At 36.1% G+C, this 24,895-nt stretch overlaps 2 protein-coding genes across 2 annotated transcripts in view; both read left to right on the top strand.

The window, feature by feature from the left end:
- LOC123562465 (tether containing UBX domain for GLUT4-like) overlaps positions 1 to 16,341 on the top strand; it is a 35,789-nt gene extending 19,448 nt beyond the window's left edge. Inside the window, exons 10-18 of the mRNA XM_053537589.1 lie at positions 546 to 621; positions 3,234 to 3,306; positions 3,845 to 3,993; positions 4,905 to 4,967; positions 9,499 to 9,551; positions 12,848 to 12,899; positions 13,291 to 13,363; positions 15,345 to 15,505; positions 15,873 to 16,341. Of these exons, the coding sequence (XP_053393564.1) occupies positions 546 to 621; positions 3,234 to 3,306; positions 3,845 to 3,993; positions 4,905 to 4,967; positions 9,499 to 9,551; positions 12,848 to 12,899; positions 13,291 to 13,363; positions 15,345 to 15,505; positions 15,873 to 15,883 (711 nt within the window). The 3' untranslated portion in view covers positions 15,884 to 16,341. The remainder of the gene's footprint in view (positions 1 to 545; positions 622 to 3,233; positions 3,307 to 3,844; positions 3,994 to 4,904; positions 4,968 to 9,498; positions 9,552 to 12,847; positions 12,900 to 13,290; positions 13,364 to 15,344; positions 15,506 to 15,872) is intronic.
- Positions 16,342 to 21,049: 4,708 nt separating this feature from the next.
- Positions 21,050 to 23,790, top strand: LOC123564955 (group XIIA secretory phospholipase A2-like). The gene is made up of 4 exons (XM_045358885.2): positions 21,050 to 21,422; positions 21,695 to 21,762; positions 22,440 to 22,611; positions 22,980 to 23,790. Exons 1-4 carry the CDS (start codon positions 21,329 to 21,331, stop codon positions 23,204 to 23,206), a joined length of 561 nt encoding a protein of 186 aa, XP_045214820.2. The 5' UTR covers positions 21,050 to 21,328; the 3' UTR covers positions 23,207 to 23,790.
- Positions 23,791 to 24,895: the final 1,105 nt, after the last annotated feature.

Below are 24,895 nucleotides of genomic sequence, written 5' to 3' on the forward strand. Positions count from 1 at the left end.
CAGTAATCACCAAACTGGGTCACAATGTTTATGGACATAATATGTCAACAAAGTTCGATAACAGTCTTGATTGATCCAATGGTTCTGTAGATATGACTCTGGAATTCCTAAAACTTGGGAAAATTCACATTGTCCACTGTCTGACTCTGAGTAGATTGCATCCAATGTTCACTAAACTTGGTCACAATTTTATAGGCAACATATTTCTGTCATAAATGTGTAACCAGCCAGATTGTCCCAGTCACATTTTAGTTATGACCGTTTAATTTCTTAAAATTACAATATGTACAGTTTCTGCTTAATAATTTATTATAATTATTATAAGCAGTTCATATCTAATGTTTACCAAACTTAGTCAGAATACTTATGGACGTATTACCTCGGCCATGTTCAGTTACTAAATGAATAGTCTTTGTCACTCTTGAGTTACTGGCCCTTGAATTTTGAAAAATCAAAAAGTAATTTTCTGTCTTGGGCATATATTATGACTGTTTGGAATTCTATTTTTTACAGCATTATACTACAGTGTTCATTATCTTTTGTAGCCATGTGACAGAAAGACCAAAGTGTTCAATGTTGAAGAATCTGTTTCAGTGAAAGAACCAAGTGGACAAGATGATGGTATGGGTTTAAGAAAAATAAACAATAATTCAAATGAACTTTAATCTTTTAACCATTAGCCTGCCGGTGGCAAATGTTTCTGCCTTTGCGACCAGTGCAGACCAAGATCGTGGTTTGCACTGGTGGCTATTCAGCTAAAAAGCTTTCCATGAACACCTCTTCGAATGATGGACCATCCCATTTTAGAAATTTAGCAAGGTACAGGTTAATTTGTATCAGGCCAGTCAGAACATGTACAGTCAAAAACTATTTTTGATATCTATATACAATATGATCATAGTAGATTTGTAGTGACTGAACGAAAAGTACATTTGAATGATTTTGATACTTTAGCAATAAGATGATGCATTATTATTGTGAATATTGAAAGAAGTAAGTGAGTGATAATATACATTTAATTTCTTTATTGGCCCCACCTCAACATAGAAATTAGATGGGAATAGTACAAAAAAAAAACAACACTGTTCTGCATTTCATTTCTATCATAGTTTAAGGGTCTGTTACTTGTGACAAGAAAGATACAGACAGCAAAAAGTGCTGTTACATTTCTTCTAGCATCAAATTTGTGATGTCAAAAACAACAAAAATCTCATGAAAAACATTCAGTGATATACTGATAAATTTAGTTACGAAATTTTAAAGTATTTTTTCTCTGTATTTTTTATCATTTTGAACTTTTTTCTTAAGTGTACTTGAACTAAAATGGAAAACAATATTGGAAAGTTACAGCTTTTGCAATCAATTTTAATCAAACTTGCACACAACTTGTATTGGCATAATATCTTGGTTCCTTTCGAAAACTGGCCAGATCCTATCATGGGTTCTAGAGATATGTCCTCTTAAAGGGCCAAAATTTGCTATTTTGGCTTATGAACATGATAGAGACCACATTATAAATGGATTTGAATCAAACTTGCACACAACTTGTATTGACATAATGTCTCGGTTCCTTTCGAAAACTGGCCAGATCCCTTAATTGGTTCCAGGGTTATGCCCCTTAAAGGGCCAAAATTTGCTATTTTGGCTTTTGCAGCCATATAGATACTTCATTTATGGTTTGATTTGATACAAACTTGCAAAATATCTTTAACAACAGTAGATATGGAAATCCATTTCCGGTCAATAACTTGAGAACCATTTGACCTAGAACCTTCAAACTTCAAAGAAGATAATAGGACTTACAGAGTAGATGACCCCTATTGTTTTTGGGGTCACTCCATCAAAGGTTAAGGTCACAGGAGGCTGAACATAGAAAACTCTTTCCAATCAATAACTCGAGAAGTTGTGAGAACCACATGACCCAGAATGTTGAAACTTAATAGGATGATTGGACATGCGGAGTAGATGATCCCTACTGATTTTGGGGTCACTCGATCAAAGGTCAAGGTCACAGGGGCCTGAACATGGAAAACCATTTCCAGTTCATAACTTAGAACCACTAGGCCCAGAATGTTGAAATTTAGTGGGATGAATGGACATGCCAAGTAGATGATCCCTGTTGCAGTCAACCATTAGTGTCTCTTTGACTTTCGCTCCTGTCCCCTATTGACTTCTTGCCTATACGACTATGCATTTGGGGACACATGCGCTTTTCTACAAAAGCATCTTCTAGTTTTTACCTTGTGAACATGATAGAAGTGACATTTTACATTCGATTTTAACCACACTTAAGTCACAATTAGATCTCGGATCCTTTCGAAAACCGGATGGATTCCATCATGGTTCTAGAGTCACTGCCCCTTAAAGGGACAAAATTTTCTATTTTGGCCCTTTCAGCCATATAGAGGTTTCATTTATGCTTTGATGTGATACAAACTTGCACAGAATGTTTATCCCTGATTGACCGGTAAAGGTGTCAAAATTTGTTAATTTTTACCTTGTGAGCATGATAGAAGTGACATTTTACATTTGATTTTAACCACACTTATACACAACCTAAGTCACAATAAGATCTCCATTCCTTTCAAAAACCATTTAGCTTTGATCATGGGTTCTAGAGTTACTGCCCCTTTAAGGGGCAAAATTTTCTATTTTGGCCCTTTCAGCCATATAGAGGTTTCATTTATGCTTTGATATGATACAAACTTGCACAGAATGTTTATCTCAATGATCTCTAGGCAAAATTAGAAACTGAATCATGTGGGGTCAAAAACTGGGTCACCATGTCAAATCAAAGGAAAAGCTTGTTAACACCCTGGAGGCCACATTTATGACCCTGTCATCATGAAACTTTGTCAGAATGTTTATCTTGATGTTTCCTATGCCAAGTTCAAAACTGGATCATATGGGGTCAAAAACTAGGTCTTTCGGTCAAATCAAAGGAAAAGCTTGTTAACACTGTAGAGGTCACATTTATAACCCTATCTTCATGAAACTTGGTCAGAATGTTTATCTTGATGATTCCTAGGCCAAGTTCGAAACTGGGTCATCTGGGGTCAAGAACTAGGTCAGCCACTCAAGTCAAAGGAAAAGCTTGTTAACACCCTAGAGACAATAATATGAAAAATGTAACAACTTAATTATGCAGTTGCTGGTTTTCATACTGAAAAGTTTTGAAGGGAGATCTATATATATTTTACAACTGGCCATATAACTTGTGATTCTGTTTGCAGATTTGCCAGATGAGTTTTTCGAACTAACAGATCGTGATATGAGAAGTTTGATAGCTGCCCAACAGAAAAGATTGTAAGTAATAGTTAAATAACTGTGTAAGCCTGATACTGTAAAAGCACATATTTTCGCTTGGTCAAAATCTTGTGAATTTGAAATTTGGAGCATGTTCATGAGGTTTAATATTTGCAAGATTGTAAAAGTGGAATCCTGCTTGAATTTGACTTATACTAATGGTGAATATTTATGCGAAGATTATTTTTGGCGATATGTAGGGCCTTGATTTATAATTTATATCGAAATTTAAACCCTTGCTAAAAAATCTGCTTTTAAAGTAGTAAACACAAACATCCATTTCTGGAATATGGATGGCTCGAGAACAAGGACTAACTGAAGTTATTCATTTGGTGCCAGACTATTTTTAGCTTGACTATTCGAAGAATAAATTGAGCTATTGGATGCGCCCATGTGTCATGATCTGCACTGTTTGCTTTCAGTCAGTAAATTTTTAGTGAGCTCCCCTTTGGGTACTGCCCAAATTGAATGATGGACCAATCCATTTTAGAAATTTAGCAGGGTAAAGATTAAAACAGGTACTGTTCGTGTTTTACAGGCAAGAAATAGAAGACCAGCCATTGATGACCTCTACAATGAGGAAAGCTAAGCTTGAAGCAGAGTACTCTAGATATGACAGGGTTGTTATACGTGTACAGTTCCATGATAAACTTACATTGCAAGGCCTTTTCAGACCTAGAGAAACAAGTAAATATAAAATTACTACTTTAAATACAACTTCTTTTATCAAAATTTTAGAAATTAAATCTTACACAAATATAGTATAACCTTATATTAAGGAGACAGTCAGGGGAGTTGCACATTCTTGCTGCTCAAGGCAGGTGATTGCTTAAGATAAGTTGATAGACAAAAATGTCAATATTGGATGTAAGCTGACTTTAAATTCAAAGGAAATGGCTGCTTAATACAGGTGGCCAGTTGGCCACTCAGGTTCAGCTGTCTGTTTCAGGGAAAATATAATGGAAGTTACTTTTACAGTTGGCAAGAAAGATATACAGAGCAACAGATTTATACGTACAGTCAAACTTTTGTTTGCTCATACTCGGATAATTTGAACATTGACCTTTGCTTGAAATCATCGTTTTGTCTCAGCAAAGTCCCTGTTTAATGTAAATTGTTTAATGGCTTGAACTACTGATAACTTGAACAAATTTTGCTGGTCTGGTTGAGTTTGTGTGAACAACGTTTTACTGTCATTTTACTTGTTGAATGTTTTTAAAAAGCTGAAATATCTCCAGACTTTGTAAATAATAATTCCAAGAGATAGGTGTTTAGACAGATAATTGAAAAAATGTGCCGCACATACCTGGGAACTATTTACAAGACTTTAGTCAGATCAGTTTGTATAATGACTTATATGGAAAATGCTTTAAATTTAGATATTCTTTGCTTCAGTGTTTTAAATGCAGGTGTTTTTAACCATTTATATGTTTAGATTTTTAGATCAGCATATTTCAGCAGAAGGGTTGATATTTAATTATGTTAAAGAAATATAAACTCAAATGTGTAAAAGGATTTCATTGGTGAGTAAAGCAGCAGGTGACGTAAACTACATGATGTTTGTATTAACTTTCGTGTTTTTTTCCTCGTCTTTGCAGTTTTTGCTGTGAAGAAATTTGTAAAGGAACATCTTGAAGATAAGAGTATGCCTTTTTATCTGTGTAAGTTACAAGTTGTTTCCAGAATAGTTGAGAGAATAGCCAGTCAGGTTTGCTGACTGAGGAGGAAATTCTTTCCGACTTAGTGACAAACATTTTTATGACAGGATCTGTACGTAATTTAGTAGTATGCTGCTTTCTCCTTGATTCGAGCCTCTTAGATCTTTAAGGGTTGTGCATATTTTTGTAAATACAGTTGAATATCGTTACCTCGATATCGGTTAGCTCGATACTCCGGTTAGCCTGATGTATTTGAGTCGGTCCCGATTTTTCCCTATTTATCTTAATGTAATTATTTATCATTACCTCGATATGAAAAGCTCGATATTTTGTTAGCTCGATGAGATTTTCAGTCCCGTCAACTTACCTGTACTTGTTTTTACACCTGGTTTCGCAGATATCACAGTTTGTCAAAAAATATCCATGTTATTTGTAAGGTGTGAAAATCAACCTATTGTTGTCCGGTCCGGCGATGTATTAATCATATTCATGTTAGTTTGTCTGTTTGTTTTGTTTGTTATTTAATCTTTAATCCAATTTAAATGTCAGGAAGTTTGCATTTAATTCCCAATAATTAGTGTTATAAAACACCGTGCAAGCAGGAAAGCTGTTTTCAAATATTACAACTAATTTGGATGAAATATTTTCTGTTTGACGAAGTAAAAATCTGCCGTTTATGATTTAGTAACAATATGCGTATTTAACTGGCATATTTTCGTTATTGAAACACAGAAATGACTACTCAGCTAGGAACGTTACCGCTGCATTCAGACTTGTTTAGGGAAGGAATAAAATTGCTAGTGTTTAAATGTATATTTTGAAAAACTAAAAAGTTGTATGTATGTATTTAAGTAAGTTGTTTTATTTGTTAATAAAATTTATATAGTATTTACGTTTTATATTACTTCTTTTCCCTTTCAAACTCTCTGAAAAAAAAAGCATTGGATATTAAGACAATAAAGACGTCCAACACAAGTACAAGGAAGTCCCAGACAGTCGATATCGTTACGTCGAACTTAGGATACGTCGATGCATTTTTTACAGTCCTTTGAATATCGAGGTAACGGTATTCGACTGTATTTTCAATTAAATAATTTTTGCTTTTAGTTACAAAAATATTTGCATTTAACAATGGGCAATAAGAATTACAATTTTATCATCTTTTATATGTATTTTTGCACGAGACTGAAGGAGGTCAAACTCCTCGTCATTTTAAAACTTTCTCATCGATTCGAGCCCATTGTTTGGAAGGTCATTAAGTGTTAATGTTTGCATATTTTATTTCCATAAAGCAAATTTCTATCAAGATTGACTTCTTGTTCACTCGTTAAAACAGTTGAAATATGCTCAGGATGCTTTTAATTTGAAACTTGGGCTCACAATATTACCCACTATGTAATTTCCTTTAGAAATAAGCAATTTTTGACGCAAAATATTAAAACAGGTATTTACTCATTTTTTCAGTGGTTTCATTACTAATATTTTCCAAGGCATTTTAAAATGTAAATGACACAGGTTTCTGATGGAAGAACATGCTACATGAGCATGAATTATACTGAAACACAAGGGCTCGAATCGATGAGCAAGCTTGAATCAACGAGAAACAGGCATACATGTATATTTTGTATAGATACAATTATCGTTAGAATGCATTTTTATGCCCCTGTGTTGAAAACCCAGAAGGCATAAAAAAAATTTATAGTGTATGAACTGTCTGTCTGTTCCTCCATGTGTACTTGCCTCCTCCCTCAGTTTTAATCCTGTTCAAATGAAACTTGGTATACATCACTGACCAGCATGAGCAGGACCTGTGTATATTTTCATAACTTTTACTTTGTAATATTGCAAGCACATTAATTTTGTACCTTGTGTAACTGATTCCTTCTACAGTTTTCATCCAAGCAGGAAGTATAATTGGGACTTTCTTATTTGATTATTTCTCTTGAGTTATGCCCCCTTTTTAGCTCACCTGTCACGAAGTGACAAGGTGAGCTATTGTGACCGCTTGATGTCCGTCGTGCGTCGTGCATCAACAATTTGTAAAAAATTTTCTTATTGAAAACCACTGGGCAGAATTTTACCAAACTTCACAGCAATGATCCTTATTGTTCAAAGAATTGAATTCCATGCAGAACTCTGGTTGCCATGGCAACCGAAAGGAAAAACTTTAAAAATCTTTTCCTCAAAAACCAGAAGCCCTAGAGCTTAGATATTTGGTGTGAAGCATTGCCTATTGGACCTCTACCAAGTGTGTTCAGATCATGACCCCGGGGTCAAAATTGACCCCGCCCGAGGGGTCACTTGATTTTACATAGGAAAATCTTAAAAAATCTTCTCCTCAAAAATCAGAAGCCCTAGAGCTTAGATATTTGGTGTGAAGCATTGCCTAGTGGACCTCTACCAAGTTTGTTCAAATCATGACCCAGCCCCAGGGGTCACTTGATTTTACATAGGAAAATCTTAAAAAATCTTCTCCTCAAAAATCAGAAGCCCTAGAGCTTAGATATTTGGTGTGAAGCATTGCCTAGTGGACCTCTACCAAGTTTGTTCAAATCATGACCCAGCCCCAGGGGTCACTTGATTTTACATAGGAAAATCTTCAAAAATTTTCTAAAAATAAACCAGGAGGCCTAGAGCTTAGATATGTCACATGTAGCATTGCCAAGTGGACATCTACAAAATTTGTTCAAATCATGACCCCCGGAGTCAAAATTGACCCCGCCCCAGGGGTCACTTGATTTTACATAGGAAAATCTTAAAAAATCTTCTTCTCAAAAACCAGAAGCCCTAGAGCTTAGTTATTTCACGTGTAGCATTGCCTAGTGGACATCTACTAAAGTTGTTCAAATCATGACCCCGGGGTCAAAATTGACCCCACCCCAGGGGTCACTTGATTTTACATTGGAAAATCTTCAAATTTTTCTAAAAATAAACCAGAAAGCCTAGAGCTTAGATATTTCACATGTAGCATTGCCTAGTGGACCTCTACAACATTTGTTCAATTCATGACCCCCGGGGTCAAAATTGACCCCTCCCCAGGGGTCACTTGATTTTACATAGGAAAATCTTCAAAAATTTTCTAAAAATAAACCAGAAGGCCTAGAGCATAGATATTTGACATGTAGCATTGCCTAGTGGACCTCTACAGAATTTGTTCAAATCATGACCCCCGGGGTCAAAATTGACCCCCGCCCCAGGGGTTACTTGATTTTACATAGGAAAAAATTGACCCCCGCCCCAGGGGTTACTTGATTTTACATAGGAAAATCTTCAAAAATTTTCTAAAATAAACCAGAAGGCCTAGAGCTTAGATATTTGACATGTAGCATTGCGTAGTGGACCTCTACAAAATTTATTCAAATCATGACCCCTGGGGTCAAGATTGACCCCGCCCCAGGGGTCACTTGATTTTACATAGGAAAATCTTCAAAAAAATTCTAAAAATAAACCAGAAGTCCTAGATCTTAGATATTTGACATGTAGCATTGCCTAGTAGACTTCTACTAAATTTATTCAAATCATGACCCCGCCCCGTGGGGTTACTTGATTGTGGATAGAAAAATCTTCAAAATTTTCTAAAAATAAACCAGAAGGCCTAGATATTAGATATTTGACATGTAGCATTGCCTAGTGGACCTCTACAAGATTTGTTCAAATCTTGTTAAAATGTGTATGCCTATGTGCTCTATGTCAAAACTTGATCATATCATTTTGAGCAATGGTACTCAGGTGAGTGATACAGGGCCATCATGGCCCTCTTGTTTGACCTTTGTGTGTCTAATTCAAATAAAACTTGATATTTGGGGACATGATCAGCATCAAATGGCCCTGAACTTATTTCCAGGAGATTCATTTTGTTAATTTGTTTTTTATACGCCCGTCTCTGAAAGAGCGGGGCGTATTATGTGAACACACACGGCGGCGGCGGTGGGGGGCTGGCGGCGTCCAAAGCATGTCCGCTCTCTGTCAAACAGTTTTCTTCGGATCTTCACCAAACTTGCTGACAATGTTTGTGGGCATAATATCTCAGCGAAGTTCGATAACCAGTCAAATCACCCCAGGCACTCTTGGATTATGGCCCTTGAATTTCTCGAAAAACTGTGAATTTAGCCTTGTCCGCTCTCTATAGAGTCCAACAGTTTTCATCCGATCTTCACCAAACTTGCTGAGAATGTTTGTGGGCATAATATCTCAACCAAGTTCGATAACCAGCCAAATCACCCCAGGCACTCTTGGATTATGGCCCTTGAATTTCTCGAAAAACTGTGAATTTAGCCTTGTCCGCTCTCTATAGAGTCCAACAGTTTTCATCCGATCTTCACCAAACTTGCTGAGATTCTCTTGGCACTCTTGTTGGTAGTTAGTCCCAGTTTTTTTTTTAATGTGCCAGGTTAGAGTAAATTTTTGTTTTTATTAAAAATGAAGTATTATTATAATAAAAAAGTTTATTATACTGTTTGAATTTTGTAGATGTATAGTTAAATTACTGGACATAGAAATGCTTCCTCCTGATATATATATTTTATACTTGCAGACACAGCACCACCCAAGAATGTTCTTAAAGATGATACTCAAGATCTGATTGAGGTAAACAATGAAGTAAAATGGCTAATTCAAGTAAAAATTCTGATAGTCCAGTGATATGGAACTTTGTTCTTGATGCGTTTTACTACATTTCTGTTTAGCTGGTTAGAGCACAGTGACAAGTGAGGTATTGTGATCACTCGGTGTCCATCCAGTGTACATCACCTGTCAATCAGCATCAGCATTTTTAATCCCATGCCAGGAATGGTGGGGGTGATAGGAATGGTGTCCATCCATCCTTCTGTCTGTCCATCCATAACTCTTTGTGTCCACTCTGTATCTCCTAAACCCCTAGAAGGATTTTCATGAAACATGGGTCAAATGATCACCTCATCAAGACGATGTGCAGAACTCATGAGTCAGCCACGTCGGCTCAAGGTCACAACTCGAGGTCAAAGGTTTGAGCCTTCCATTTTGTGTCTGTTCTGTATCTGTTTCAAACAACATCTCCTCTGAAACCACTGTATGCTCCTTGGATGGTCCTGTTCCTGAGATGTTCAAACAGCGGCTGCCAGAACTGAAACTAAAAAGTCTTTAAATGACATCTCATCCTAATTATATATAGTATTATATTTAGTGGAAACTTTGAAAATCATCTTTTCAGAAACTACCTTCCTGTTTTGAAAATAACTTCTCACAAATGTTGCTTTGTGACCTTATACCAAGGTAGTTCATATTACTGTGATTCTTCAAAAAACTTGGCCACTAGAGCTAAAGATAGAAACTTCCCCAAATAACATTAATTTTCCTAATGAACTGTTGGTCCAATTTTGAAATAATTTTACAGAATAGTTCCTCGGATGAGTATCTACCAAGATTGTTCATATTTTTCTGATTTTTTAAAAAACATTACTGTCAGTGCTAAATATAGAAAAATCTTGAAACACCATTTTTTCCTAAACCACTGGTCTGATTTTGAAATAATTCCACAGAATTATTCATTTGGTGACCTTGTATCAAAACTGTTAAAGCTATCATCCAGTTTTCACTATATGACGTTATGTAGAACTATTAATATCTTCTATAATCTGCAGACCAGTTTCAAAAGAAATTTGGCAAAATTTTCTTTTTTTCGGCGACGCCGTCTAAATTCGTTTTCGTTACCTATGCCATGTGACTTCAGTTTGCAAATCAAACTACTTGATAACGCATTATAGATAATTTATCAAAATGGAAGATTTATGCAACACTCTGCCTGATTGGACGGGAGTGTCAATTTCTTTCACTCTGTTGATTGTGCTACGCTGAGTGAAATGTAGACAAAGCATTTATCCTAAACGACACTGTTCACAGCTTTAAAGCTAACTTTGGCTCAGTATACTTAGCAAGACTATTGATATATCTCAAAATGATAAATAAGTTTAATAAATATGATAAAATCCTGTTCAAATACCAACATATATCAAATTAAAGAAAGAGCTGAATACGGTCTGCGTATCACATGAATAAGGGTGTGATAAGAGTAGTGCTTTTTAAAAGATTTTCCTTGTTACAATTGTCATCTGTATATGAAAAGGTTTCTTGCTTTTGTGACTTATTCAGATTGCATATTAAAATGAGTACTTGTTTGCTTTGATATATTTGTTATAAATTATTTAACTGATTTATTATTTATGAATATTTTTCTTTAGTATGGTATGCAAATATTGAACTCAGTTGAAATCTGTTTTATTATATATATGCTATATAATGACTGAATCTCATTACACCGAAATAAAGGTACGATGCATACAGTTTATCTATGTGATAAGACTACGGTCAAACTTTGCTTATGAAACAGAAATATTGAAATAATTACAATTGTATGTTTTGCTTGACCTTCACTTTTTATAGGTGTGACGTCATTGTCAAAAGATTCACGAATAGCAAATATGCTATTTGTTAAAGCGGGATCAGTTGGCCTATTTTAGAAATAAATAAAAATAATAAATAAAAATATCCTTTAATTGATTTTTTTCTGACATGTATTCTAATCAAACTTGATTTGTAGCATCTTTATTAGGCCCGCAGCCAACTTTGTTCAGCTGGGACATTTGACCCCTTTTAGGGGCTGCTAGAGCTAAAACTAGAAATGCCTTTATACAGCGTCTCATGAACAGCTTGTTGGATCTTTGTCATACTTAGTCTGGAGCATCATTATAAGGTCCTCTTCCAAATTTATTTGTATAGGATCTTGGGCCTTATTAGGGACCACTATAGCTAAAAGTAGATATGCCTTTCTTCGCATTAACCACTAAAATGTAATGGATTTTTATCAAACTTGATGTGTAACAATATCGTAAGGTCTCCTGCTATTTTGTTACAAATGGGGATAGGGACGAATTTAGCTAAAAATATAAACACGTTTAATGACCTCTTCTCACGGACCGCTTCATGAATCTTCATCAAACTACTGCTGTAATTATTCGTCTAAGGATAAACGAAACAAAATTGCAACCCTACGAAACCTTTGCGAAAAATTAAAAGAGAACCATTTAAATTGTTAAAGTGTGGTGTTTAGTTTTGCAATTTGAAAAATGTTAGATGAAAGATGAATATTAAATGAAAAATTCATAAACTTCTTTCCTTATTACAATTCGCCGACCATCATTTTTAAGGATATTTCTTGTTACACCTGTTAAGAGTTGTGAAACTATTGTAAGCGATATAGGGCCGTCATGCCCCTCTTGTTAACCTTTACCCTGCTATATTTCTAAAATGGACTGGTCCATCATTAAATTTGGACAAGATCATTTATTGTCGAGCCGGCTTGTGGTGAGGTCGACATAGCCGTCACTTTTGGCGGGTTGGTGTATGTGCGTGCGTTTGTCTAGTTTTGTACGGACCATAACTTTGACATGCATGGACCAATCTTGTTTATATTTGGCATGAATGTTTACCTCGATGAGAAGGAATGTCATGCGCAAACCCATGTTCCTATCTCAAAGGTCAAGGTAACAGTTGGAGGCCAAAGGTGAAATTGAAGTTTGTCCGGAGCATTTCTTCTTCATGCATGGTGGGATTTTGATGTAACTTGGCATGAATGTTCACCATTATGAGACAGAGTGTCATGCGCAAGAACCAGGTCCGTAGGTCTAAGGTCAAGGTCACACTTGACAGCTGGCGGGCTCGATATTCTTCCTGTGGGCATACTTGTTATTATTTGAAGGGATGTTCACTGAAAATTCATCTGTGCAGACTGATCTTGATCTGCTTTGGTCGCAAAGGCAAAATTGCTTGCCGCCAGCAGGCAAAAGGTTAAGAGTATAAGCTACATTTGTTTTCAGTTGATTAACAGCTGTGCGTTTTGTTACTTTCAGGCACGTCTTGTTCCAGCAACAGTAGTTTACTTTGGAAGTGAACAGCAAAAAGGTACAAGTATTTGAGAATGTTTGCCGATTGAGTCTGTATGTGTGAACCTTACATAATTAAGACATCTTCATTTGGACATTGTTGTACGATTGCTTTGATCATGAAAGCACAAATTGTAAATATGTGTATTTTGGGGTGGGGGGTACTATAATTTTTACTCAAAGTAAACAAGTTACAAGAAATACACGATAATGTACAATTTGTTATTGCCTTTGTATTTAAAGCAGCTAACGTGTTTGTCATGAAAAGAGCAATATGAATCTGGTATAATATATTCATTAAAATAAAGTTTATATTATTATTATCTCCCTTGGTTACAAATTTAGATATTTCATAATTAGAGAGTAGATCTAATATAGATTTGGTAATAATAATATTATCTTTATTTTAGATCATTATTTATCAGAAGCAGTGCTATCAGAATTGTCTCCAAAGTTACAAGCTGATATTTTGGTAGCGGAGTGGTAAGTTGGTTATATTTTCATATGCCCGGAGGGACGTATTATGTTATACCCCTGGTTTCCCTTCCATTAGCAATTTCATGTCTGCTCTGTAACTCTTGAACCCCTTGAAGGATATAACAGAAACTTGACACAAATGTTCACCACATCGGGACGACCTGCAGAGGGCATGTTCTGGATGGCTTGCTTCCAGGTAAAGGTCTCACTTAGGGGTCAAAGGTCATATGAGTGTGTTTCATATCTGCTCTGTAACTCGTGAACTGCTGGAAGGTTTGTAAAGAAACTTGGCACAAATGTTCACCACATCGAGACAACATGCAGAGCACATGTTCTGAATGGCTCACTTCAAGGTAAAGGTCACACTTAGGGGTCAAAGGTCGTATGAGTGTGTTTCATGTCAGCTCTGTAACTCTTGAACTGCTGGAAGGATTGTAAAGAAACTTGGCACAAATGTTCACCACATCGAGACAACATGCAGAGCGCATGTTCTTGATGTCTCGCTTCAAGGTCAAGGTCACACATAGAGGTCAAAGGTCATCACTCTGTAACTCGTGAACCCCTTGAAGGATTTCAAAGAAACTTGACACAAATGTTCACCACATCGTAACGATGTGCAGAGTGCATATTCTGGATGGCTAACTACAAGGTTAAGGTCACACTTAATGGTCAAAGGTCATACCTTCGTGTGTATATTGCTCCGCATTGCGGTGCTCTAGTTTAAAATCATTTCCTCACCTGAACTTTAGTCCGGATGGGCTATTAGCATAGGTGGATGTTCTAGCATCCATCAGCCATTGTCCTTTATCATCTTTTAGGGGCCACTTGGTTGAAAAACCAAAAACAAAAAACTTTTAAATTAAATGAATTATCATGAACCATTAGATAGATCTTCACCAAACTTGGTATATAATATTATTGCATGGACCTTCTCTTACTTTCATCAAATGGTTCTGCTTGATTATTTTCTGGCACTACCACAGCTGAAAGCAGTAAACATTTAAACAGTTTCATCTCGTGAACCTCTTGATGGATCTACACCAAACTTGGTCGGTAGCAGCCTCTCTCAGATTTATTCAGTTGCTTTTGCTTACTATAATAACCCCTTTTAGGGTCTGCCAGAACTGAAAATAGGACAGATAGATTTTCACTAAACTTGATATATATTGTCATTGCGTGAACCTATGTTTTATTGAATGGTTCCACTTGACCACTTTAAGGAGCTGCCAGAGATAAAAATACCAAAACCTTTAATCTATTGATGGATCTTGATACAAAACTTGGTCTTTAGCACCTTTGTATTGACCTCTCCTAAGTTCAAATGGTTCGGCGCCTCTGCATTTTAGAATGGTCTCAGCAATTAATGAAAACCTTTTATTGACTTCTTAATGGATGTTCGCCAAACTTGGTCAGAAGTATCGTCAAACTGTTAAAGTCCTCCTCAGTGAGCAGTTTGGCCAATCTTGTTTAAATAAACATTCATCACTTTGAAATGAAATAGAAAAGAATATGTATATTTGACTTTGTTGCTGACAGCTTTCATGAAAGGTTTTATCACATTTTGAGTGATTCAACTTTGTTCTTCCTTTAGCATTGAGCCTAATGAAGTGAAAAAAGGATTGGGTTTTGATTTGTTGCTGTAATTCATATTGGATTAGTTGTGTGGTTATAAACCTAACAAAACAAAATAAAAATATTTGTACTGGAATTTTGAAATGAGCCGTACCTTGAGAAAATCAACATTGTGCATTTGCAACCAGCATGGATCCAGACCAGCCTGTGCATCCACGCTGTCTGGTCAGGATCCATACTGTTTGATTTCAAAGCCTATTGCAATTAGAGAAACCGTTAGCGGAGAGCATGGATCCTGACAGACTGCGCGGATGCGCAGGCTGGTCTGGATCCATGCTTGTTGCAAATGCACTATGTTGGTTTTCTCATGGTGCGTCTCAAATAAGGTATAATGTTGATTCTCAATTTGTTGTAGCTTGAATGAATTGAATGAGCAAAAAGAATCATCATCATCATCAGTACAGTCATCATCAGCTAAAGGGAAGAAACCAGCCAACTATAATCCATCATCGTCATCATCGTCATCAGCATCAGCACAGAATTCAGATAAATCTGTTCCTAAATGGTTCAAAGTTGGTAGGTGTTTTTCATACAGCATGTGAAAGCTTCTAGAATCTTCTATTATCTCTTTCTACTAATAAATCATTTAATATCTCTTTCATAAAATTTCTTGGATATCAGTAAAACAGCTGTATATTTGGAACTGAATTGGTGGATTTCATTTGAAATTAAAGTTGTTCTCTGAGGTTAAATTTCAGTGATTTCACGGCCACAAGCTCAACAAAAATTGATCTTTTTTGAAAATAGCAATCCTAAAAAATCTAAAATGACCTGAAGTTTTTTAAGGAGTCCCTTATTTAAGTTAAATAGAATAATATTTACACATAAAGTCAAAATATTGATGAAATGCATATTTCTTATGCCTTCTTTTTGTTAATTTCAGGGAAGAAATGATAAAGAAACATGGAGGTGCTTTCTGTGAAAATTTTCTATTTATTTATGTTATTATTGAATTATTATAAGTCTTTTTTGAAATTCTCAGCATTTTTCATACACTTTACAGTCTGTGTGTATTTTCCTTAGGATTGTTTTTCCATTGGACATAGTTTTCAGCTTATAATATGAAATGGTCTTAAAATTGTTTTAATTTTAACAGACAGATAGAGTTACTGCAACATATTAACTTATTGTCAAACAGTGATATGAATTCAAAGATATTTATAAAATGGAAGGACAGCTTTACATGTTTAAGCAAAAGGTCTTGTAACTTTAGAAAGGCTACAAAATTATAAAAGTATGCTATAAAAGATTTATATGTGTATTTATAATTGGTTCGTGCGTAGGTCACGTCTTTACAAGCATGAGATGCATCTTTTTCGTTATTAAATAGATTAAAAACGATGGATTTCATATTACTTGTTATGTCCTTTGTTTTTAGCACCATAGGTTCAGCGTGAGGTAATACTGTAAAAACAGAAATTTTCACAAGGGTTTTAATTTTCGCTATATTCGCGAGGCCCTACATCTGGCGAAAATTAATCCTCGCGTAAATATTTACCATTAGTATAATTCAGATTTAAGTAAGACACCATTTTAACAATTTCATGAATATTAAATCTCGCAAAGATACTCAATATTTCAAATTCGCGAAATTTTGACCCAGCGAAAATATATGCTTTTACAGTAGTATATGTGGATGGTCAGGCGTCTGTCCTCTGTCACCTGTTGTCCACAGTTTAAATCAGCATCTCCACTGAAACTACTGGTCAGAATTACAGTAAACTTGGTATGTAGCATCGTGGCAAGATCCTCTCAAATTTGTTCAGTTGGTTCCTCTTGACCCCAGTTAGGGGCCGCTTGAGCTGAAAATAGAAATACCTTTAAACGACTTGATGGACTTAGTTTGTGACATAAAGTCTTGTCCCAGAGTTGTTATACCCCCATAAACGAAGTTTGGTGGGGGTATATAGGAGTGCGCTTGTTCGTCTGTCGGTTGGTCCGTCCAGGTGTCGGTCCGTTGGTTTTCATGGTTTCTGGACAATAACTAATGAAAGGCTTGACAGATGTAAATACTTTTTGGTACACAGGTGTAACATCATCAAATACAGGTCAAGTTTGACTTTGAGGTCAGTAGGACAAAGGTCAAGGTCACAATGACCCGGAACAGTTGAGAACGTTTGGGCCTAGGATCATGAAATAATAGGAAGGTTGACTAGCAGATGACACCTATTGATTTTTAGATCAGTAGGTCAAAGGTGATGGTCACAGTGACTCGGAACAGTTAAAAGATCATAAAACTTAAGGTAGATCTGCACGTATGGATCGAAATTTTTTCTACAATGTAGAATTTGATTGAACTCTGATTTTTCAAAACTTCAGAATATACCTAGAAAATTCAGCAAATAAAAAGGGTAGGGTCGTGTGCTTGAATTTTTGCTAGACTGATTTGAAAAATTTGGACCTCACGCAATATTTCATAATTGGAGTCTATGGGAATATCATTACTTTCATAACATTTTCGCGAATAGAAATTTTTCTACAATGTAGATTTTTATGAAACTTCTCACAGTTGTAAATGAACACATGGCCTATAATTTAGTGAAATAAAATGTATAGGTCCGTGTGCTTATTTTTGTGATATTTGACCATGATTAAAGTGAACCGGACATTTCACGCTAATTTCAAGACAGTATTTTGATTATTTTAAAGTGTCATATGTTTTGATTTCATATTATGATTTTAGAAATATAGCAATAGTGCCATTGTAATAAATTTACTCACAGATTACAAATAATTCATAAAATCATTTTCAGTTCCGTACGCCGATTCCAGACTTTATTATACGTTTTCCGGATAAATGACGTTACGCCATCACTTCCGGTTTATCAAACGTGCAGAACTACCTTAATAGGGATGTTGATCATCATCAGCAGATGACCCGTATTGATTTTGAGGGTCAACTTTGACATTGGCTTACTTCTGTGTCAAGGCCGTATTGTGGGGGTATAATTCGTCACCCCTGTGACAGGCTGACAGCTCTAGTTAAAGTTGACAAAATACAAGTTTTACCATTACTAACTTTATTAAGTTTGCCGTACGTATATTCAAGGTCAAACAGTCAACTTGGTGGGGGAGGGTTGTTCAGTCATCTAATTTTTATGAGTATATGTACAACGGTGGTCTTATTCAGATTCAGACGCTGCAGAATTATGATAAGAAATGTTCAGGTTTCATTTTGATAATGTAGAAACAGCTGTATGTCCGGCAAATGTAAACACTAAAAATATACTAAACACATTGTTGTCAATGGTTGCCGCATAAGAGACATGCGAAAGAATAGCATTATCGTGATGTGGTATTTAACCATTGCAACAAGTTTTCGAAATTTCATGCATACATAGGCTAAGTGTTTGAATCATTCAATAGTTAATATATGCTCAAGTCGAAAATAAACCAAAGAAATCGTAGATGATTACGATTATAAAATAATATACCCATCGGATGCCTTAGATTGCACTAGTTAACGTCCATTTTCGATAAAAAAAAAACAACTGGGACTATGCCCTAGACCCTCCCAGCGATTTGAACTTACGCTGCTGCGCTCAACAGGCCTACACTTGAACATCAGAATTCTTTACTACGCGCCTGATGTATCATTCCCTTACTTTACACATGATTCGAGCAAAAACAACAAAAAAAAATGTCGGTCACCTATATACTAGTACTGCATAACCCTAAACGGACAAACGAAAAATGTGTAAATATTGCGAGTCTCCGGTCTCATTGGTTGATTTTTTTTTCAGAGGTTATATAGCCAGTAAGAATTTATGTAAGTAAAAACATGTTAAACTGGCAGACTTTTTCCTCATGAAGGTCTCAGTTGTTTGTCATGCCGAGGGCACCACTTCATTTCGGTAGGTACGTGCTACCTTTAAGGGCATTTAGTAACTATCAGATAGTGAACCTTCTGTTTAATGCTGTTGGAGCAATTTTTAAAGCATTGTATTTTGTGATTATAATGGTAACAAAAGCTTGTACCTGTATGCAGGCAACTGATAATGGTGGTCCGCTTAACCACAAAGCTAAAGGTAAATTCGTCATTAAAACATTAGTGTGGCCTCCCGTTCGCCGGATATCCGACAAAACGCTTGTAGACCATCTTGGGGCTAAGAAAACGCGTATAACGTTTTTGTATAGGTCAACATGTCACAAGCCCCTTTCCTAGCGACTCGAGACGGACTTGCTCAATGTACCATTTTCGCTATACCACGAAAAATTATGATTATTGGTGTTCTTGTGTTTAGCTGAATAACATGTATTTTTTTTTGTTACGATTTTGCATTATTGCAAAGAATCTGTAAAATGTCTCCCCGTAGTCTGATGCAGTGTTGTTATATTTTTTGGTCCTTTGGGATCATGGAGTCCATTCAAATACATATGAAACAGAGTTACGCTAGGGGGCATGAGGGCTGTTGCACTTCCATTACATCTCATGAACAGATTCAGTCAAACCGAGTCTGCTGTTATTTTGCTTGGTTGCATTGTACACTACCAAAGGATCTTCTTGCAAATTTTATATGGTATGAATCTTCGCTCTTTTAAAGTGACTGTCTATATGAGCCGCATCATCTCGGAGAAAACCTACATAGTGCATTTGCGACCAGCATAGATCCAGACCAGACTGCGCATCCGCGCAGTCGGGCCAGAATCCATACTGTTCGCTTTCAAACCCTATTGCAAGTAGAGAAACTGTTAGCGAACAGTATGGATCCTGACCAGACTGCGTGGATTCGCAGGCTGGTCTGGATCCATGCTGGTCGGAAATGCACTATGTTGGTTTTCTCATGGTGTGGCTCATTTTGTGACTTGTCGGAATATTGACGGAGATCGTATTAATCGTATAATTCCGATTTTTTTGCCCCCCCCCCCCCCCCCCCCCAACACACATTTATGTGGGTGGGGGTGGGGTGCATTTAGCTTTGCTGCTGTCCGTACGTCTCGAAATCTTGTGTGTCCAACTCGTTCCACGATATTAGCCTGATTTGCTTTAAACTTTCACAGATGAACAACCTAGATGTGCAGAGGACCATATAGGAAGGTCTTTTTCTGTGACTATTGTTACCGCAGTTATTACCCTTTGATAGTTTTGCTATTATAGAAAAATCTTGGATGTCCATCTCATCCCACACTAGTAGCCTGATTTGCTTCAAACGTTCACAGATGAAAGGAAGAATTTTTTTCTGTGAATATTATTACTGCAGTTATGGCCCTTTCATAGTTTTTGCTATATAGAGGATGGCACAGTATATGGGGGCATCCGTCTCCTATGGACAAGATTCTAGTTTAAAAGATTTTGACATGTCGGCAGCAACATGTGTTTTTTTTTTTCAAAATAATATTTTCATGTATTTATCAAGTGTTACGTTAGAATCTTTACTGAGTGTATGTATGTAACGTGCGATGTAGGCCCTAAACCACATAGCCTATACTTTAATTTGGGTTTGGACCAGCTGCGACCCTACCTTGGTCCAGCATTTTGTTAAGTGCAACAAAAACCACCGAACAACATTACATTTGCGTAGAAGTGATCTCAATGTTGGAGGGGTTGGGTTGGGGTATGGGGGCAGAGAGGGGCCATCCAGCTTAACTTACCCATAGTTTCCCCAAACGATTTTGGATAACCAACAAAAACTGCTCTTCCCCTTATTTTTTTTTCCTACTATCGTTTTGAGAGAAATCTATTTTGGAGTGTCAAATGTTATGGGGGGGGGGGGGGGGGGGTGGGGAATCATATGCTTCCCCCACGGTGCCACCCCTGTCACACAAGCGTTCCCCACTGCTCTACACATGCATCAACATCAATGTACTTTTTTAAAATCATAGAAATACACACCGACGTCTTAACCTCGATTGGTGTTTTTTTTATCATTGTTTTTTTTTAAGTGATCAAGGCAGGGTCGTAGCTGGTCCGAATCGCGCGTATTGATCAGTGAGACATTGCACGCCTTTAAGAGACGCTAACCAATAGATTTGTGATACGTTTGTGGAAATCTTGGTCTTTCAGAAGCATAAAACCAATTCATCGATAAAGAGAGCGCTCGCGGTATCCAGAGTATAAATACACATGTTCAATACTTCCTGTTCTAAAAATATAACGTAAACAAATTTAAACATGTACAAGGCTTTAATATTATAAGTTATACAAAGTGAAAATGGCTTTATATCTAATTTTAAGTTTTGCAATACTGACATTATGTGTAAGTGGAGATTTTTTTATCTAACCTCGATAAATTAGACATTGATACTAAACTCAGGGAAATAGATAAGGCAATTAATGCTATTGATAGAGGTGACGAGTCTGTGATAGACAATGTTAAAGCCAAGAAACAAAAACCTAAGATGGAGGAAGATGACCCGGCCGACTTGGGTTCCGCAGTGGAGATGCTGGCAGGCATGTTTGGTGGCGGAGAATGCACATACAAGTGTAAAAATGGTATATTTTAATGTGATTATCGTGACTGGCAGTAAATTCAAACGCCAGTCATACAATTTAGCTTTAACTGTAATACGGTTTATTTGTTTGATCATAATCTATATCTGTAGGCTATATGTAAACTATTTAATATGTTCATGTAGATTTATGCATGTAGTAGGATGTCCAACTTTCTTTACAAATTTTTGTAAGTATAATATAAAGTAACTTCAACGTGATGAATAAGCATGACAAAGATATTGCTGATAATTAATCATTTATATACTGTTTAGGAAATAAACCAGTGGCAAAGGCGGAGCATGTACCTACATCGGATGGGTGTGGCTCGAGTGGTATAAAGGTATTGCAGGCGGCTAGTTTTTATTCAAATTAAAATTGTGAAGCTAAATTGACTTTATGCCTTTAGAACAGATGACAAGATCGCATGGTTTCGCAAATAGCTAAATATTTCATGAAGATCAAAGTGACCTATGTTTATAGATCTGTTATTGATCTGCAACGGTTAAAATAATGCAAATTTTAAATTTTGAAAACTTCTGAACGATCAAATCGATACGGACTCGTAAACTTATTTACAAACGCATTATATAGATAATGAGATATTGCGCCACACTAATAGTATTGGTTCAAGTAATGATACTTGCAAGTATACAGTTATATCTAGTCTGGAGATGAATTCTGCATGAATGAATATATTTGTATGAATTCTGCATGAATGAATATATTTATAGGTAGTTGTAGATTCCGAACTTTGCAAGTGATTAACAACTTCCTCCCATAAATCAGGTGGAGGATCCTTGGCGCTAGACGGTTTGTCCTCCGTCAAATCGCCACGAAAATATTTTCGCCGCCCGCAGATTAAACCAACCACCTGTAGATTCTTTGTCTTGCGCTCTTTCTATTGACCGGCAGCGGCTTATGGAAGTTTATCCCTTACAGTGAAATTAGTTATGATGATGAACAATAACGGTATGAATATTTACTTTTCTTTAATAAATTTCTTATGTATAATTCCAGATCGATACGGATGACATACCAGGGGCTGAGGACTGTTGTCACGAGCACGATTACTGTTACGACACGTGCAATTCAGACCGTGCCAAGTGCGATAAAGAGTTCAAAACATGCTTACATGATACATGCAATAAACTGAAAACGTCCAAAAGTAAAAAGAAAATTTCATATAAAGGTAAGATAAAGTAGAAATGACGGTTCAATTTGCTTTGCTTAGTAGATCGCAGGTTTAGTTATGAAGTATGCGCAGCTGTTTGTAATGGTAACATATTGAAGTGATACTGAAAGATTTTTAGTATTGATTAAGCTACCTTTCTTTTTCCATGTGATGAAGATTTTAAACATTATAATACAGTATTGTGTAAGCTAAACATTTGCATTATCTTAAGCTCTTTTTACATTTCATCAAATCATATCTCTTGTATTATGCTTCCAAAATGAACAAGTTTAAAAATGTATCGCTTTTTTATAGCTTAGCTACAAATACATTTTGTTCTTCATTGTTAGCCGGCTTAAATATTGGGTTGTATTTTCTACTTGTAGATTGTAAAGGGACGGCAGATATAATGTACAGCGGTACTCTAGCTTTAGGATGTGATCCCTTCCTCAAGGCACAGGAGAAGGCTTGTCACTGCAGGAATACTCCTAAGAGTGGAAATGACAAGAAATTAAACCAGAAAAATGATGCTAAAAAGAAATCGGCACCGGACAGCGCAAAGAGCGATAAAAAGATTAGGAATTCACAGGGACGGCGCAGTGATGAGTTGTAGCCCTTCCATTACTTCGTTATCGTGAAAGGTTATATTTAATATTGGTAGAAACCCATGCCGAATGTTGATTCAATGTGAAAGATACTTGATGCGCCAATAAGTCAAACGTCACTGAAAAAAATAAATTTTAAATAAAGACTTCATTAAAATTTTATAGATACCAAAAAAGAATTGAACACGAGTCGCTTTAATATCTGTCTATTCGTCAAAATTTAAGATGCTGTGAACAAGGTTTTACCGTGAATTCCATATCGAAAGAACGTTACCATGCGATCATGCGATGGTAATACTGTATATGTAAGCGAGAAACAGCTGTATGTGTCACCAGGTGACAGTAAAGATAACTTAAATATATTTCCAAAAACTTACATTTTATTTTCTTTTGAAACTATTCCAACTGTTAACCTTTGATTTAAATCTCAAATCTGTTTTTCAGTTTTACAACGAATTTTCTGTGACCAGATGCATTTACGTTAGGAAATCCGTGTGTGTATTTGTGATATGTACTTTAGTTTTATTTTTAAATGCTGCTTTATTTTTACAGTTATTTGTCTTTTTATTTTAATAAAGGGATGATATTTGAATTCTTTTTTTGTGTTTTATCTGCTGACTTTCAGTTTGAAGTATTTATTATCAATTAACTTTAAAATGTTGACATGATATAATTTCAAATGTTTAGGCATATGAATCGAAGGTGAAAGTTGGCCATTATGAGAGAAAACTCGGCTGCTATAAAAAACGAAACATTAAGAGGTTCGAGTCTTGATATGCTGACAAACTCACTTCTGATTGAAATCTTGTTTTTGTTCCATTTTCTTATAGCCCGCTCGGACAGTTTTATCGGTATTCATTGCTCGACTTCCGACAAATATGACTGCCATACAAGGTCATTGTGAAAATCAGTTAATTGGTAAGAACAACCCCGGTAATGCATTTGTCTGTATGTGAGTCAATGATATACATGTTTCGTTTTTTAATGGTCATATTGACTGATTACAATTATGCTGCCGACCTTTTGGTTCTGAGCTATTATGTTATCCCCCCGGGAGGGGGGTATTGAAATGGCAATGTCCGTCCGTCACGTCCGTCCGCAGCCATTTCTCAGTAACTAGCAGGTAGAATTTCATTAAACTTGAAATAAACATGAACCAACATACTGCGATGATGCCCTTCAAGTTGTTTTTGGATTGGTCAATTTTCCTTAGAGTTACTGCCCTTTAATTATTTAAAAATCCACAGATTTGTACATGTATAACAAACCAACCAATTGGAAGAATTTCATTAATCTTCTTTCATTCTTTTCCATGAACATTTATTATAAACATGTGAAGTTGTGTACCCATACCTGGTCACCACCTTGCCTTGGTCACACCCCCTCCCTCCCCCCCCCCCCCCCCCCCCTAAAAAATCATTCCTGTTTTTTTTTATTTCAAACCTTCCATGAACATGAATATTTATCATCATGCAAAGTTGTACCGTTCCCCCACCTCACTTCTCCACCCAGTCATGCCTACCACCCCGATCATGCATTCCCCACCCCATTTTTTTTTAATTTTTAATTTTCCATCAATATTTGTAATTAACATATGAAGTTTTATACCCCCCCCCCCCCCCAAAAAAAAAAAATCATTTTCTGTTAAATTGATTTTGACTAATGAAATTATTTACTTCTTAGTAATATCCTTAACT

Source organism: Mercenaria mercenaria, chromosome 2 (assembly GCF_021730395.1).
Source record: "Mercenaria mercenaria strain notata chromosome 2, MADL_Memer_1, whole genome shotgun sequence".
Taxonomy (NCBI): domain Eukaryota; kingdom Metazoa; phylum Mollusca; class Bivalvia; order Venerida; family Veneridae; genus Mercenaria; species Mercenaria mercenaria.